The sequence below is a fragment of the Pristis pectinata genome, chromosome 26 (assembly GCF_009764475.1).
Source record: "Pristis pectinata isolate sPriPec2 chromosome 26, sPriPec2.1.pri, whole genome shotgun sequence".
NCBI classification, from domain to species: Eukaryota; Metazoa; Chordata; class Chondrichthyes; order Rhinopristiformes; family Pristidae; genus Pristis; species Pristis pectinata.
In genome coordinates, this window is record NC_067430.1 from 18,127,126 (window position 1) to 18,143,492 (window position 16,367).

The 16,367-nt window shown below is 38.0% G+C and overlaps 1 protein-coding gene across 4 annotated transcripts in view; it reads left to right on the forward strand.

Moving 5' to 3' along the window:
- zgc:154075 (uncharacterized protein LOC556929 homolog) overlaps positions 1–16,367 on the forward strand; it is a 195,900-nt gene that overhangs the window by 66,270 nt on the left and 113,263 nt on the right. For all 4 annotated transcript variants that reach the window (XM_052039139.1, XM_052039138.1, XM_052039137.1 and 1 more), the window contains 2 exons: positions 1,075–1,134; positions 7,268–7,375. In XM_052039139.1, coding sequence (XP_051895099.1) covers positions 1,075–1,134; positions 7,268–7,375 — 168 coding nt within the window. The remainder of the gene's footprint in view (positions 1–1,074; positions 1,135–7,267; positions 7,376–16,367) is intronic.

A 16,367-nucleotide genomic window follows, 5' to 3' on the forward strand; every position in this document is an offset into this window, starting at 1 on the left:
CAAAATGGGTGATAATTAGATGAATTTTGAAAAAAAAAATAAATGATTGGTCCAGAAGAGCTGTAAATGGGCATAGCCAAAATCATTACCTGAAATTGTTGGATTCAATTTGAGTCTGAAAGGATGTAGTGTATGTGGTCAAAATCTGAAATTATGTTATTGAATTTGCATTGAGCTGCTTGAAGAATTCAGGAAGCTAAAGAAATAGGTCAGAGCAGGATGGAGAGTAAATGTGACAGTTGACTGAAAGTCACACTTGTGGATTGAATGGACAGTTGGACTCTGCAAAGTGGTCACCTCATCTGAATTTTGGCTTCTCCAATGTAAAGGAGACTGCATTGTGAGCAATGAATATAGCATATTAAATTGAAAGAAGTAGAACAATTTGCTTTTCACCTGGAAAGAAAGTTTGGGACTCTGGACAGTGGACAGGGATAAGAAAAATGGCAGATGTTGCCTCCATCGCCTTTTTGTGGAAAAGTACTGTCAGAAGGGGAGGGTGCCCAATTTCTGACTGAGGAGTGGACCAATCTGTTGTACTGGGAACACAGTGCTGAAAGGGGAGTGAAGGAAGGAAAGATGTATTTGAAGGAGGCATCACGCTGGAGCTGCCAGACACATTGGAGAATGCTCCATAGGATATGGAGGTTGAATATGAAGTGAAGGGAAGATTTCCCTTTTTATTCCTGTTTTCAAGCATCTGCAATATTTTGCTTTTACCATTTGAGGATTTTCTCCTCTTAAATTTTGAATATTGAGGCCAATTGTAGCATTTGATTTGAAACCCTGCCAGAGATTCAGGTAACTGTATTTAGACTGGGTATTATACTTGACCTATATAGCTCTGTTATTCTTAATTTAACCAGCTAAGTCATCAGGAAGGTTAAATGTTTGTACACTAAGGGCAACAGGAGGTTAGAAGTTGACAGACTGAACTTGTTTTTATTTTCTTATGTGGTCCTCCTGGTCTGAAACTTAGTGACAGTGTTTTCAATTAATTTATTTGTAACTTAAAAATTATAGTTTATTAATTGAAGCCCATTTGCTGAAATATTATATCATTTAAATCGACAGGAACCAGCAGTGGCATTTGCAGAAAAAGGCTACCACATCCTGCTGGAGAAACCCATGGCTGTAGGTCTTTACTATTTTATTACTACAGGCTTGTATTTATGATACAGCAAAATGCAGTTGTGTTAGATAAAGAGAGCATATATAGCAGTTTTATATGTCCAAACTCAATTCAAATTTCTATATATGGGAAATTTTAAAGTGAAGTGATTGTGTCAGTCATTGGTTCTGTTCCAAGAAATAATTGAATATAAACAAGTCCTCCTGTAATTTCCATGTAGTGTTTTCTGATCTCAGCCAAGTGTGTGAGAGTGTGAGAGGCAGTGTGTGTTAGCTTTAATCATTGAATATCTACCTCCTAGCAGGAATTGAAGGCAGTTTTGCAGAGTTGGGATGGGTGTCACCTTTGTCCATATACTTGAAATATGAAGCATGTTGTAAAAAGTCGCATAGTAAACAACATGGAGACAGACCATTTAGATTTTAAAATAAGTATTGAGCCAGATTTATTTAATAGCCAGCCATGGATGACTAATACTAAAAAAAAATTATAAAATGAAACTAAGTGCAGATCCCAGTGACTGGAGCAATACAAGGGACAAAAAAGAGCTGATAAAACGTAGAGTAACAAAAAAGGAATGTGAAAAGAAACTTGCAAAGGAGGTCAAAATTAATACAAAGTACAACTTTATTTTGGAAAGAAGATTTTGATCAGGAGTTCCATAAATATGTTTATTGTAAATGAAAATAAGAAAATGGTGGCCATGCTGAGTGATTATTTTGTGCCAGCACTTACATTAGAGGACAAAGATAGCATCTGGCCATCTCCTAAGAAGCTACTGTTGAATCTGTAATAGAGATCCATTAAAATTAATCTAAATAAAATAATGGTTATGGAAAAAGTAATGGCACTAAAGGGTGATAAATCCTCAAAGCCAGATGGTTTCCATCCTGGGATTTTAAAGGATAAACATTGCACATCTTCAACTATAATCTTCTGAAATTCCGTCAATTCAGGAACCTGTCCTTTAACTTGGAAAATTGTACATCTCTGTTCTCCAAAAAAGACATGAAACAAAAACTGAGGAATGAATGATAGGCCATTTAATTTAACACATGCCAAATATTAGAGCCTGTGATTAAAGAGAGAGTTTTGAACTTCTTGGAAAATTTCAGTTCATCGGAAAAATCTAGTAGAACTTTGTAATGAATAGATCAGGCCTGACAAACATGTTTGAATTCTTTGGAGGAAATTTTCTACAACTATCATTTGGAAGACATTTGTTAAAGTCCCACATTGAGATGATACGCTAAAGTTGAGGCTCATAGAACTGAAGACAAGCTCAGGCTTGGAAATTGACTGAAGATAAGATATCTTCATTAGTCACATGTACATAGAAACACACAGTGAAATACATCTTCTGCGTAGAATGTTCTGGGGGCAGCCCGCAAGTGTCGCCACGCTTCTGGCGCCAACATAGCATGCCCACAACTTCCTAACCTGTACATCTTTGGAATGTGGGAGGAAACCGGAGCACCTGGAGGAAACCCACGCAATCACGGAGAGAACGTACAAAGTCCTTACAGACAGCGGCCGGAATTGAACCCGGGTTGCTGCTGCTGTAATAGCGTTACGCTAACCACTACACTACCGTGCCAAGAGCAGCAAATTGAACTAATGATCAGCTTTGCATGATATGTCCAATGATGTTCAGTGAAGATCTGTGTTGTAGCTGTAACTATGCACCCTATTTATAAAAGATTTTAGAGAGACAGAAACCATCTACGACAATGACACAAAGATGGATAGAATGGGAAACCAATCCAGCCAGAAGGCTTTGGACAAGGTGCCACACAAGAGATTATTAAACAAAAAGAGTGGACATGGAATTGTGGGTAATATGCCAACTGGTTAAAGAACAGAATCAGAAGTTATGAGTTGAAACACTGACTGGCGAAGTGGGATTATGGTAGGTACCAGCTCTTCAAAGAATATATCAACAACTTGGATGAAGGGACCAAATGTAATATTCCCAAATCACTTACAAATTTTTTATAAAATTCTTTCATATTATGATCACTTTCCCTATGTTACCTTTTTTCATTGCACCATGTTATATCTAAAGTAGACATAGGGTGAATAGAATGAAATGGTTGCTGCACTTTGGGAGTCCCAGACTAGGAGTCAGACCTTCTAGGAGTGAAGTAAATTACATAGAAAGGGTGTAGAAATTTGGAACACACTGCTGCAATAATAGTTGGTACTAAATCAGTTGATTAATTCTATATTGGAGAGTGATGGATGTACGTTAACCAAAGAGTTAAGGGATACAAGGTAAAGATGGGAATGAGGAATAAAGTTAGAAGTCAGCCATAATCACCTTGAAGTGGTGAAACAGATTTAGAGTCACAGAGCAATACAGCATGGATACAGGCCCTTTGGCCCAACGAGTCCATGCCGACCAATTTGAGGGGCAGAATAGGAATGGGGGTACACTAAGTAGTGATTTAAAAATAAAATTTAGTGAATCAGAATTATTCAAGAGATTTATGCATTTAAAAAACATAAGACAGTAATACAGAAAAATATGGTTTACCAAGAATGATTTAAAATGGAACACTAGATTGTTGGAATTCAAACTTCCATGTTGATTTGAATTCTGATTGCTCAAAGTAATTGTAACAGCCAAATTTTCATAGCTGGGTCTATTATCAACACAAAAAGTAGCGCTGCAAGTCTTCCGGAAATGCCCAAAATAAGCAGTACAATGCATTGTCTTTAAAGTGTCATTCAGCACTTCGTAAATGAATATGGACAGGGATGAGAGACATTGAGCAGCTACTGTAGTGTCAAGTTTCTTTATTATAGCCATTTATTAGGCACTTGTTCTGAAGATAATTGAAGTAGTCTTACAGAAGCCTTGGAACCACAATAACAACAGGTTTCATTTACGTAGTGCTATTAACATAACACATTTCAAGGCACTTCATTAGTGTTATCAAACAGAAAAAATAATGCCAAAGGCTTGATCAAAACAATATCTTGGTGGAGCAAAAACAGTTAGAGAGCCAAAAAGATTTTGTGAAGGGAATACAAATGCCTATGATCTTGGCAGCTCAAGGCATTCAAAAGATTCATTACATCTTCCTTGCAATGTTGAATTGCAGCTTGCTCCTTGTGGATTATTGTCTGGGTTGACAAGATGTCCAAGATCTGTGCATCGACAGAAGAAGTATCTCAAGAGAACTAGAAATATCTGTGAAATTCTTCTGTATTTTTTTTGGTCTTACTAACCACACAGTGCATTGTTTCTCTTGAGTATGGGTTCTCCTGAAGTAAAGAACTGTTCACCAGTCTCAGCTGGCATATCAAGGTGAAGTGATGCTACGGGCATCTTCTGCATTATTATTTATTGAGACACTACACAGGTTATTTCTCAGTTTGGGTTAGATGCCAATTTAACATGGTATTCTTTCTAGTCAGAAAGCATATTCCAGAGCTCTGCTTTGGAGAACATTGGAATTAATGCTCATTGACTATAATCAATTCCACTTTGTCATGGGTTATCTCATTTGCCATCAAATCCTTCCTATTAGCCATCATGCAAACATAGGTGTACCTGAATATATTGCAGATATAATTGACCACTCCTCTTTAATATTGAAACGCCTGAGCGTCTGAAATCCCTTTGAAAGAATAAACCACTGGGAACCTGTTTACTTGTCAAGTCAAAGCATGATGATTGAAACTCCACCCTAGACCACCTACATAACTGAGCACAGCCTGTGTCTAATATCTCCAGTTATATAACTCAGATGCTTGTTCACTGTGGTTCCTTTGAAACACTGAAATGTTTATTCCACAATATATTCTGTTTGGGTCTGATGCAAAATGAATTGTATTATATTTATATTTTCGTTCCAATTAATTCAGCTAATTTATGAATAAGAATTTGCTGCCAGTGAATGAATTGAAAGTTTCTTTAAGCTACCAGGGTCTACAGTTTTTTTTCCTAATCCTAAAGGAATCCCAGCTTGTTAAAATAAGACAGGCCTCTGTTTTTGTTAAATTACTGACTGGATCCTGTCATGCTAAACACCCACATGTTTGACTGGCAGATCTAAAGCTAAACAAACATACTTAAAATCAAAAGGAACAGATGGGTGGGAGTCACCAAGCCCATCCTCATATATTCCCTCGTGGCCACCTCAAGGACAAAGTAGAATAAAACTGGGTGTTTGCAGTTAGTGTACCATCTGGAGAAAGGAGGGGGAGAAGCCTGCATAAGGGATAATAATGTAAATGCTTTAATTCTTCAAAAGCTTTTGGAACTTTACAGTAGACTGGTGGGAATTGTGAAGGCAATTTTATCAGGCTCCATTTCTATCACAGAGAAAAGTAGTTGCCAGGTATTGGTTGGAAAATCCAAGTAGCATCTCTACTATGGCACTGGCCAAGTATGAGGCTCTGCACTGTATTAGTGCCTGACATTTTTCCCCCGGAATAATTTTATCATGTGAATAAAAAAATGACTTGAGGGCCACTTTGGATTAACAGGAATCAGTGCAGCTTGAGTTTGTATAGAAAAATATTTGCTGCCCCAGTTTTAATTTATTACAAATATACTTCAGCATCTGTTGTTTCTTGTATCTCTACATCCTTGATATTTTTGGTAAGGAGGTTGATAACCTGTTTTATAAGAAGAGGAATATAATAACATGCAATACACAATATATTGTTCCATTGCTTTGGTGAAACCACATCTGGAGCTACCGCTTTTCAAACCCCTAATCCCTGTAAACAGGCGTAACCCTGGGATTTGCTGCGTTAACTTGACAGATGCTTTTAAATAATATCTGGCTGTAATCAAAGCTGGTAAAACAGTACAGAAATGACTGGCCTCCTCTTTATCTTGTGTTTTGGTAGTTTGCTGTGTGTCTTATGAAGTATGAACTCGTCTGATGTGTGAGTGGTAAAAATTGGGTCCACAAGGTACACATAAGAGCCTAGGCTAATTTTTAATACTTGGCTCGTACAGGGTTAGAACATGGGATACAATTGAACCAATGGAGTTGGGTAAAATTAAAGGGGAAGGAAATGGTGGAGAGAAGAGGAGCTGAATAGGAGTTGGAAAAATTGCAGAAACTGTCACTGGGAAAGAGCCACAGAAGCATAAGGGGAAGAGGAGAATAAAGACAAAACAAACTGGGGGAAGTAAATTCAGATGTGGAGGTTGGAAAATTGAGGCACTGAATAACCTGGCAATGGGAGAGCAAAAGTATTGTGGAGTCTGTGTATGAATAGAAAATGTAGTCACTGAGAGTTGCTGTAAAATGGAAAAATGAAGAATATGTGGCACCTTGTCAGGTATGTGCAACAAAGGGTTGGGGGAAAGGATTCGCAAACCATGGATGGGTTAGAACAGGAAATGCAGAATGTGGGTGAGGGAGAAACGTCAGAAGGAGAGAGGGATCTTTCCCTGGGAATATGTTCTATGGCTGTAACCCACTGGACAAGCGTTAGTGGGGCCTGACCATGAGGCTGTGCCCTCCAGGATTTATGGTCACCTGACTGAACTATGATTGAGTGGGATGAAAAAGTTGAATTATATGAAACTTAATGTCCAGTCATTGTGGAACAAGCAGGAGCTTAAATGATTATTATGAATTATTATGCAAATAAGGTTCAACATAAATTCTGTCTTAAAAAGTTGGGGTTCTTGTGGATCCAATCAGTGAGGCCAGACTAGTAAATAGCTTCCACTATATTCCTTTTAAAATTTCATTGAGGTCCTTAAGCAAGCCAGGTAGCTTGATGTCAGTTATCTTTTCTGGCAAGTTATTCCAAACATTAGTTGCCATGTAAAAACTTCCCAGTGGCATTCCAATTAAGAACATGAATAAATACAAGAATAGGCCATTTGCTTTCTCGCACCTGCTGCTAGCTTCAGTAAGATCATGGCTGATCTTTTACCTCAGTGCTACTTTCCTGTAATAACCCTTGATTCCCTTAATATCCAAAGATCTGTTTATCAGCTCCTTGAAATTACAGGTGCTACCACCTTAATCTACCTCATGCTATTTGACAGCATTTTTGTCACCCTTCTCCGATATCTAACTTTTCTGAGGATGCTAACTTCTGTTAGAGTGGAATTTCTCAAATAACTCAGTTGATCTCATTTGATCTGTTAACTAGGTGACTGTTGATGATTGTAAGGATATCGTTGCTGCATGCAAGAAGCACAATGTGATTCTTTCGGTTTGCCATGTCCTGAGATACTCGCCAGTGATTATAAAAATAAAGGTAAGTTTACTTGAAAGCTGAGTTCTGAGGCACTTCCTCGTGTGAGAAAAAGAATGGACTTTGTATCAATCTTCAATCAGACAAGTTTTAACATTTCTTTTGTCTTCCGCGTTCTGGTACAAAATCAGCTGTTACTAACTCGATATTATACTAAAGCAGAAGGTCTGAATTTCCTAACAGATGCAGCACAGTAAGCAAGCTTAAATGATGAGTGGAGAGGAGTATTTGTAGCAATTTATCTCACTTGGGATTGAAGTATTTTATGTTTGCTGGCTATAAAGTTTACATTGAAGAAGTTGAGACCCACCTCCTTAACGTAAACAACCTTAGGCACATCAGTATGGTGAAACATGTTCCTATGAGGCTGAAGTAGAAAATTTTGCACAGTTTCTTGTTTATGATGTGCCTGTTACAGTAAAAAATAGATAATGATAGATATGTTTACTTTGTCATGTAGTATCATTTGGCAGACAAACAGATAAGGTTCTGAAAGGGAGAGGGGAAGAAAATGGGTAATGTTTATAATAAAGTGCAAACAAGAGTTGAAAATAAAAAAAATACTGCAGTTGCTGGAAATTTGATACTAAAACAGAAAGTGCTGGGGACATTCAGCATGTCTGTGGAAGGAAGAACAGAGGTAACTATTCAGATTGAAGAATCTTTGTCAGAATTGGAGAACAGAGAAAACAGGTTAGTTTTGAGCTGCAGAGAGGTAGGACAAAGGGAACATCCGTGTCAGGATGAGGCTACGGTTTCTGTGGGGATAAGTTGCAGAAGTGTTCTGGTAAATGGCTAATGGAGATAGTTAGAGAGTGATAATGCAAATAAAGAAGCCTGTCAAGCATGTCCCACTGCCCTGTATTTAACAATATTTTGATCTCTTTTTTTTGCATTAATGTCCTCTAACTGTTCCCATTATCTCATTGAGTGGAGATGATCTCTACAACTTATCACCATGGCGATACTGGCTTCACCCTGTCACAGATGTTCCCTTTGTCCTATCCATCCCCCCAACCTTCTCTGCAACCTGATTTCCTCTTTTCAAGTTGTGACAAAGGGGCTTTGACCTGGAACATGAACCCTGGTTCTCTCTTTCCACGGGTGCTGTCTGACCTGCTGAGTGTTTCTTGCGTTTTCTGTTTATATTGCAGACAAAAGTTCTCAAGGAAATGATTACTTTTAAAAAGCACAGAAAAGATAGAAGAGCTAAAACAAGAAACAGAAGCAGGTGGAAAAAAAAGAAGTGAACTGAACTTGTTAAGTTCGATATTAAGTCCTGAAATCTACAACGTGTACAGATGGAAGATGAGATGCTGTTCCCTGAAGTTAGGTTGGGCATTTTTGGAGAAGTCTAGGTGGTCAGAGCCAGAGAAGTCAGTGTGGGAGTGGAGCAAAGAATTAAAGTTACAGGTGACTGGAAGCTCAGGGTCAAGATGATGATTTTTAATGACAATTGGAAATGCTTTAAGGAAATGCAGAGGTATGAAAAATGGGATGAAGAGGAAAGAACCAAAGGGAAGTAATTTCATCACAAGGACTGCACAAGTTTACCATACCTTCCCAGAGTATTAGGGATGGGCATTAAATGTTGATTTTTGTCAGTGAAGCTGCTATCCCATGATTGATTGAAAAATGAGAAAGGGCTAGAGGAGATGTAAATACAGTTTATGGATTTGTTATTTGAAACTGTTGAATGTGTGTTGGGTGCCAAAGGTTGGAGGCTTACTGTAGAGAAGACCACTATGGGAGCAATGGATACAGTATACTAAATATGAAAGAAGTACATAAGTTTAATTTGGAAAGACTGATTGGGGCCCATGATGGTGGGAGGAGAAACAAAAGGGTAGATGTTGCATCCCTTGTACTTTGATGGAAAGGTGCAGTGGAAAGTGGAGGGGATTTAGGGGTTAATCTAAAAAGTCCCTTTGGAACACTAAAATTGAAGTGAAAATTATTATCGATGATGTTATTGTGCTGAAAGTACTGGAAATGTTAGAGGCTGGTCCATTGAATGTGGCTGGTGGAGTAGTAGATGTAGGAATAAGAGCAGGAATGGAAGAATATAGACTGCTGTGGGCCTTCTCAATGGCAGTGAACAACTCTGGGCCCAGAGGCTTGGCTGATGATCCCTTGGTCTTTTTGGGATCATGGATGCTATTGCCCTAAAAGAAGACAGCTGATTTTGCCACTCCTGGGATAGAACTTCAGCAATCCCAGATATCTTTATTAGTCACATGTACGTTGAAACACACAGTGAAATACATCTTTTGCATAGAATGTTCTGGGGGCAGCCCACAAGTGTCGCCACTCTTCCGGCGCCAACATAGCATGCCCACAACTTCCTAACCTGTACATCTTTGGAATGTGGGGGGAAACCAGAGCACCCGGAGGAAACCCACGCAGATATGGGGAGAACGTACAAACTCCATACAGATAGTGGCCTTCAATGTCCCTCTCAGTACTGGTGTTCAAAGTCAAGATGCCGAAGTCTGAGGATGCAAGCATCGTTCTGAGATTTCATGTCAGTGGTTAGATCATTCCATTCTAATTGTGCTTTTAAGTGTTAGTGTAAAGCTGTTCCATGCTGTAAAGAATGAACTTAAAGCTCTACACAAAAGTTTGCACAGGTTGGGAACTATAGTTTAATTGGTGTTAAGTAAATGTGGAAAGCATGGAAACATGGAACATTAATTGCTATTCAAACTGGGGAACAGAGTCCTGTCTTTGTTTCTGAAAGGATCAGTTTAGGAGCTGCAGACATTGGCCCTTGAATTTTGATTTCTTAAAGGATATTGCAAGTGTTTGCCAAGAGGTGTATCTGTAACTTACTTTGCATATTGACATGTTGCATCATGGTCAGATGACAGCATTGGTAGTTCAGGGGTAGAACTTTCACCTAATACGCGGGAGACCCCCCATTTCAATCCTGAGTTGTCAGGTTTGACTTTTGGGGTGGTGCAGCTAGTAGAGCTGCTGCTTCACAGCATCAGAGATCTGGGTTCAATCCTGACCTTGGGCACTGTGTGGAGTTTGCACATTCTCCCTGTGTGATTGCACAGGTGTTTCCATAGACATGGGTTGGTGGGTTAATTGGCCACTGTAAATTGCCTTTAGTCTGGAGGTGAGTGGTTGAATCTGGGAGAGAGTTGAAGAGAATATGGGGAGAATAAAAAATGGAGTTAGTGTAGGTTTATGTAAAATGGGTGGTTGATGGTTGGTGTGCACTTGATGAGCAGAGGGGCCTGTTTTTGTGCTGTATCTCCCTCTGCATCTATGACTGAAAGTGTACACAAATATTTTTATATTATCTATAATTGGAATTATTTGAGGGCATGTGTTGTTAGGTTATCTCAGTGGGACTAAAAGCTGGGAGGTTCTATATTGGCCTGAATACCCTGGGCTAGGCAGGAAACAAAATGGACTTGATTTTTCCCACTGTGTCCAATTTTCCAATAGCTTCAATAGAAAGTGTGTGATATGTAGTTTGCTGAAGATCACTGGGGTTCAGTTATAATACCTTCTGATTGAATAGCCTGCCAGAACTGTCGGTGCTGGCTCTTGGGGAATGACTCGTTCTGTGAAATTCCCTTGGAATTGTATATCAGTGAACAGGTAATTGCAAAATGTTTAAAAAATGTGCATTAGTAAGTTTTCTGTATATTAGATACATTTCAGGGTTGGGAGAATGCAAATAAATTGTTCAGGTTTCGTAACTCATCAAAGTTTAACTATTGTACCTCACTACAGACAATATTGCTTCTTTAAACATATACCATATTTTTATAGTAATAATTTACTTGAGAGCTAAAGGTGCATGATGTTTTTCAGAACTAATTAGCAGTTCAGCCATTTTATTATTGTCAAAATTTATAATCTAATTAAAGTTACTAATTAATTGTTCCCATAATTAATTTATAAGTTTGTGTTAGTTTATGGAGGAGTTGCAGAGGCTCTGATAGAAGTGTTTTGTGAAGTTTATATCTTCCCTTGATATCCTGAGTTGAGGGTGGGATGTGTGTGTGCTCCCTCACTGACATTTATGGTAAAATTACTGCAATTACACAGTTGTTTGTCCTACAGATTTTTTTTAGGACTGATTTGTGTTTGACCTGATTTTTTTTTTCCCTTTTTAACCCTTAATTTCAAAGAATAAGCTGAAGCTCTTTAATAGTTATAGGTATTCAGCCCTCTGTGTTCCACTTCTAGATAAAGTTTGAGTGCAGCATTTGGCGAAGGACTAGAATAGGCCTCTGGTTTTCTACGCATTGATTCAACCACAGAAATATTTATTTGCTATTGGCCCTCTATCTGCCAATAACAGGTTGGAATTTTGTTGGACCTGCAGAAATTCCAGGGGTACCTGCATTTGTAGAAAACTGTCATTGGTGATATTTCCGGCTCAATGAAGCAGAAATTCAAAGGATTAGTTGTTATTTGATTTCAGGGCTTGCAGATGTGGGAGCAGCATTCCAAAGGTCCCAGCCTCCAATGTCTTTTGGGTCAGTTATTTATTCATCTTTAATTATTTTTGAAGGAATTTAAAATATTAAACAAAAAATAATTTAAAAACAATTCTTTATCCTTTTCTTGGATTATATTAGTGGACCACACTCGGGAAATAGCTGGTGGAGCTCTGCAGGTCAGTTTGTAACTTCCTTGTTTGGAAAGATACTGACTTCTATTTTGCTGAGATATACCAGCATTTTTGTTGAAAATCCAGAAAAATATGGCCAAAATAACTTCTTTGAATACAGTAATGTGAACAGCAGTTCAGTAGATACATCTTCTCCCTTGTCTCCCATTTATTATGTTCTTGGCATGTCTTTTGCCTCCATGTGACCTTATTCCACAGGGTCATAGTGGCTAATAGTATTGTTGCTTCCATTCACATTCAGAGGCACTGACGATAGCCAAATGATCAATCATCTGGAGCTGTACTTGTAACTGAATGAGGCAGGATAATGTATGACTTAATTTGGATTTGGAAGACTCCTTTCTTTTACTCTACAGGTGAAGGAATTGTTTACATTTAGAAAGCTATTATCGACCACTGAAAATCGGATGTTTGATTTTGTAAAATTAATTTCCTCTGCATAATTGAACATTTATTTTTCCCTCCCCTTTCTGCAAGGCATCATAACTGAATGTTTGGTCATTTCCTGCCAGACATTTTCTGTATCATTCAATCATAAAAAACTTGCAACACAGAGGGTGGTATTTCAACCCATCATGTTTGTGCCAGTTTAAAGAAGTATTCAGTTTAATCACAGGAGTTAGTCCATAGTTCTTCCGGTCACAATTCTTCAAATGTACATTCAATTACTTACTAAACATAATCTGGGTTTTCTGCTACTAACACCCTTTTGAGTAGAGAGTTACAGTCACTCATCACCCTCTGGGTTAAAAATTGTTTCTGTATCTCCCCTCCAATCCTTTTATCAATTACTTTAAAACCTCTGCCCTGTGTTTTTGAGCCCTCTACTGAGATCTTTCCTGTTTAAATTTTATATACCTCGATTAAATCTCCCCATTGCTACCTCAGTTTTAAAGAAAACAACCCAAGCTTATCCAATCTCATTTTTTTTTAGCTATAATTTAACATTCCTAGCCACATCCCATCAGATATCCTTGGTACCTTCTTGAGTGTGATCATGTTTTTTGCATTTTGGTGACAAGAACTAGTTGCAGTATTGGTTATAAGAATGGTTCCACAATGGCTGTATAACCACCCTGCCATTTTTGAAAGACATTAAAAGATGCTTCCTGACTTGCTGGGTATTTCCAGCATTCTGTTTTCTTTATCCTTGTACCCAGTGCCTTATCCCATATGCCTTTTTAGCCACCTAACTACCTGTTCTGCTATTGTTAAGGATCTATGAATATATCCCCAAGATCGCTTTGTTCTTGCACACAGTAGTGCTAATGTAAGACATGGCATCAAACAGGGAATTAGAGATGCATGTAATCATGGGTATATTATCGTTTGGTCAAATCAAATTAGCAATAGCACTGCTAGAGTGCATACAGCATGATTGTTTATAGTCCAGCATGTTAATGACCCTAGGATAGGGGCAGCCTATCCTAGATTGGGTACCCTGCAATGAGAAGGGATTAATTAGTTAATGATTTTTTTTTAAGTGGGGTCCTTGATCAAAAAGTGACATGTGATAAAACTTTTCATTAAGTTGGCAAGTGAAGTAGTTCAATCTGAAACAAGATCCTAAATATAAATAAAGGAAACTATGAAGGGATACAGAGCGAGTTGGCTGTGATAAATTGGGATGCTTTATTCTAAGGCAGGACAGTGGATAGGCAGTTTATAACATTTATGGAATGAATGCAGGAAGTGCATTCCTTTTTGTTGTGAAAACACAAAAGGAAAAGCAACTCAACCATGGTCAACAAAAGAAGTTAAGCATAGTCTTAGATCCAAAGGGGAGTCATATAAAATTGCCAGAAAAATATAACAAGCCTGAAGATTAGGAGCAGCTTAGAATTCGGCAAAAATGGACAAACATTGATGAGGTTTAGAGGGATATGGGCCAAATGTGGACAAATGGGATGAGCTTGGTTGGCATGGAGGAGTTGGACTATGAGAGCAAAAATAGAGTATGAAAGTAAACTTGAAAGCAAAACAGAAGTAGTTTGTGAAAAGAGAACAGTTCATTACAGAAATAACAGAATTTATAATTGGAAACAAATTGCAGAGCAATTAAACAGATACTTTGGTTCTGTCTTCATGGCAGAGGACACATGTATCTTCCAAGAAATGCTAGAGAGCAAGAGTCAAAGGAAATTGGTATTTATAAACAAATGTTGTTGGATAATTTAATGGAATTGAAAGCTGATGAATCCCCAAGCTCTGTATCCCAAAGTACTGAAAGTGGTATCCATGGAAAGAATGTATGCATTGGTCATCATCTTCCAAAATTCTTTCGATTAAAGAATGGTTTCTGCAGATTGGAAAGTGACAAATGTGACTCTACAATTTAAAAAGAGAGCAAGTAAACAAGGAACTATGAACTGAAGAGCTTAACATCAGATGTAGGGAAAATGTGAGTATTATTAAGGATATGATAATAGGACACCTTGAAAACATAAAAAAGATTAGCAAACATGATTTATGAAAGGGAAATAGTGTGTGACAAACTTACTGGAGTTTCTTTTGAGGAGGTAACTTAAAATAAATAAGGGAGAATGAGAGGATATGGTGTAGTTGATTTTTCAGAAGGCCTTTGATGAAGTCCACATAAGGAGCTTTTGTGCATAATTAAAGCATGAGTTTGGGTTTATACACTGGAATGAATTAAAATTTGGTTGATAGATAATAAGTGGAGAGTAGGAATAAATGGGTGCTTTTGTTTTGGACAACTGGTGGGGTATTGCAGGCATCGATGCTTGTGCCCCAGCTATTCACAATATCTATCAATTGTTTGAATGAGTGAAGCAAATATGGTATTTCCAAGTTTGCTGATAACAAGAAACTGGCTGGAATTGTCAATTGTATATGATGCCAAGGGGTTTCGAGACAATTTAGACAAGTTGAGTGCATGATAGATGGCAGATGCAATTATGATGTGGATAAATGTGATCTATTTTTTGGGGGGACAAAAACAGAAAAACAAAGTACTATTTAGATGATAGACTGAAAAATGTTGATGCACAAATAGATCTTGGTGACCTTCACTGAAAACAAACGTGTGCGTGTAATAAATAGTTAAGAAGGCAAATGGTATGTTTTGAGTACAGAGTAAAGATGTCTTGCTATAATCATAAGGAGCTTTAATGAGACCATACCTTTTGAAATGTGTGAAATTTTGGTATCCTTGTCTCAGAAAGCATATACTTACAATAAAGGGAGTGCAACAAAAGTTCACAAGACTGAGCAGCATCTGTGGAGGCAAAGGGATGGTCGATGTTTCAGGACCTTTGCCTTCACAGATGCTGCGTGACCCCTGAAATCCTCCAGCAGTTTGTTTTTTGCTCTAGATTCCAGTATCTGCTGTCCCTCTTGTGTACTTGCAAGACTGATTCCTGGGATGGCAGGACTGTGAAATCTATTGCACCATCTTGAAGAAGAATGGGACAGTGATTGCCAATATGCTCCATCAGCATTACTAAAGTATTTCATCTGTTTAGAACTGAAGTGCAATTTGTGCAAATTGATGCATTTCCACATTACAACCGCGACTATACTTTATTGCCTGTAAAACTTTGGGACATCTCATGGTCGCAATAGGCATTATATAAATTGTATGTACTTGTATCTTTATGGTCAGTTACTTGCTAACAACAGCTTCACATACGACATTTGAGCACTTGAGGAAGGTACAAGCAACCTGCATCTAACGGTCCATGATCTCTTGTAAGAAGTGCTAGTTGAAGAATTAGGACTGTGATGTCGTATATCAACAATGCTTGCTGTTGGAAACAGCAGATTGATAAATTTCACTTTGTATACCACCATGATTATCTGCTTCAAGAAGGTGAAAAGATTTATTTCAATTACTTCACTGATTTTCATACATATGCAGATCTACATGGCCTCAATTTATACTTAACATGTCACAGAGCTGCTCTGACATTACCAGTACTTGGTGTGTATTTTACTTCCCACAGCACAGACATTTTGAGCATTTGTACAGCGTACAGTAATGTAGAACAGCTGCATATTGAGGACAGAGCCAAATTGACATATGACATACATTAAACTTTTGCTGCTGGATTAGGAAGCTTGATATGTCACATACGTTTGAACTACAAAGTACTGTGATGTTGTGCTGCATAGTTCATGTAGCTTTCCCTTGGAATTACAAACAGGTAGTTTGGGATTTGCTCAATGAGGAACCACTTTTCTGAATAACAAAAGAAATACTGTTTCTTTGGTCCAAATCTTTTAGCTTTAAAATTGTAGGGGATGTAATTGCTTCCAGCTGTTTTATTACTTTCCCAGAGCACTGAATATAGCACCAAATGCAGGAAGTGTTTGTTT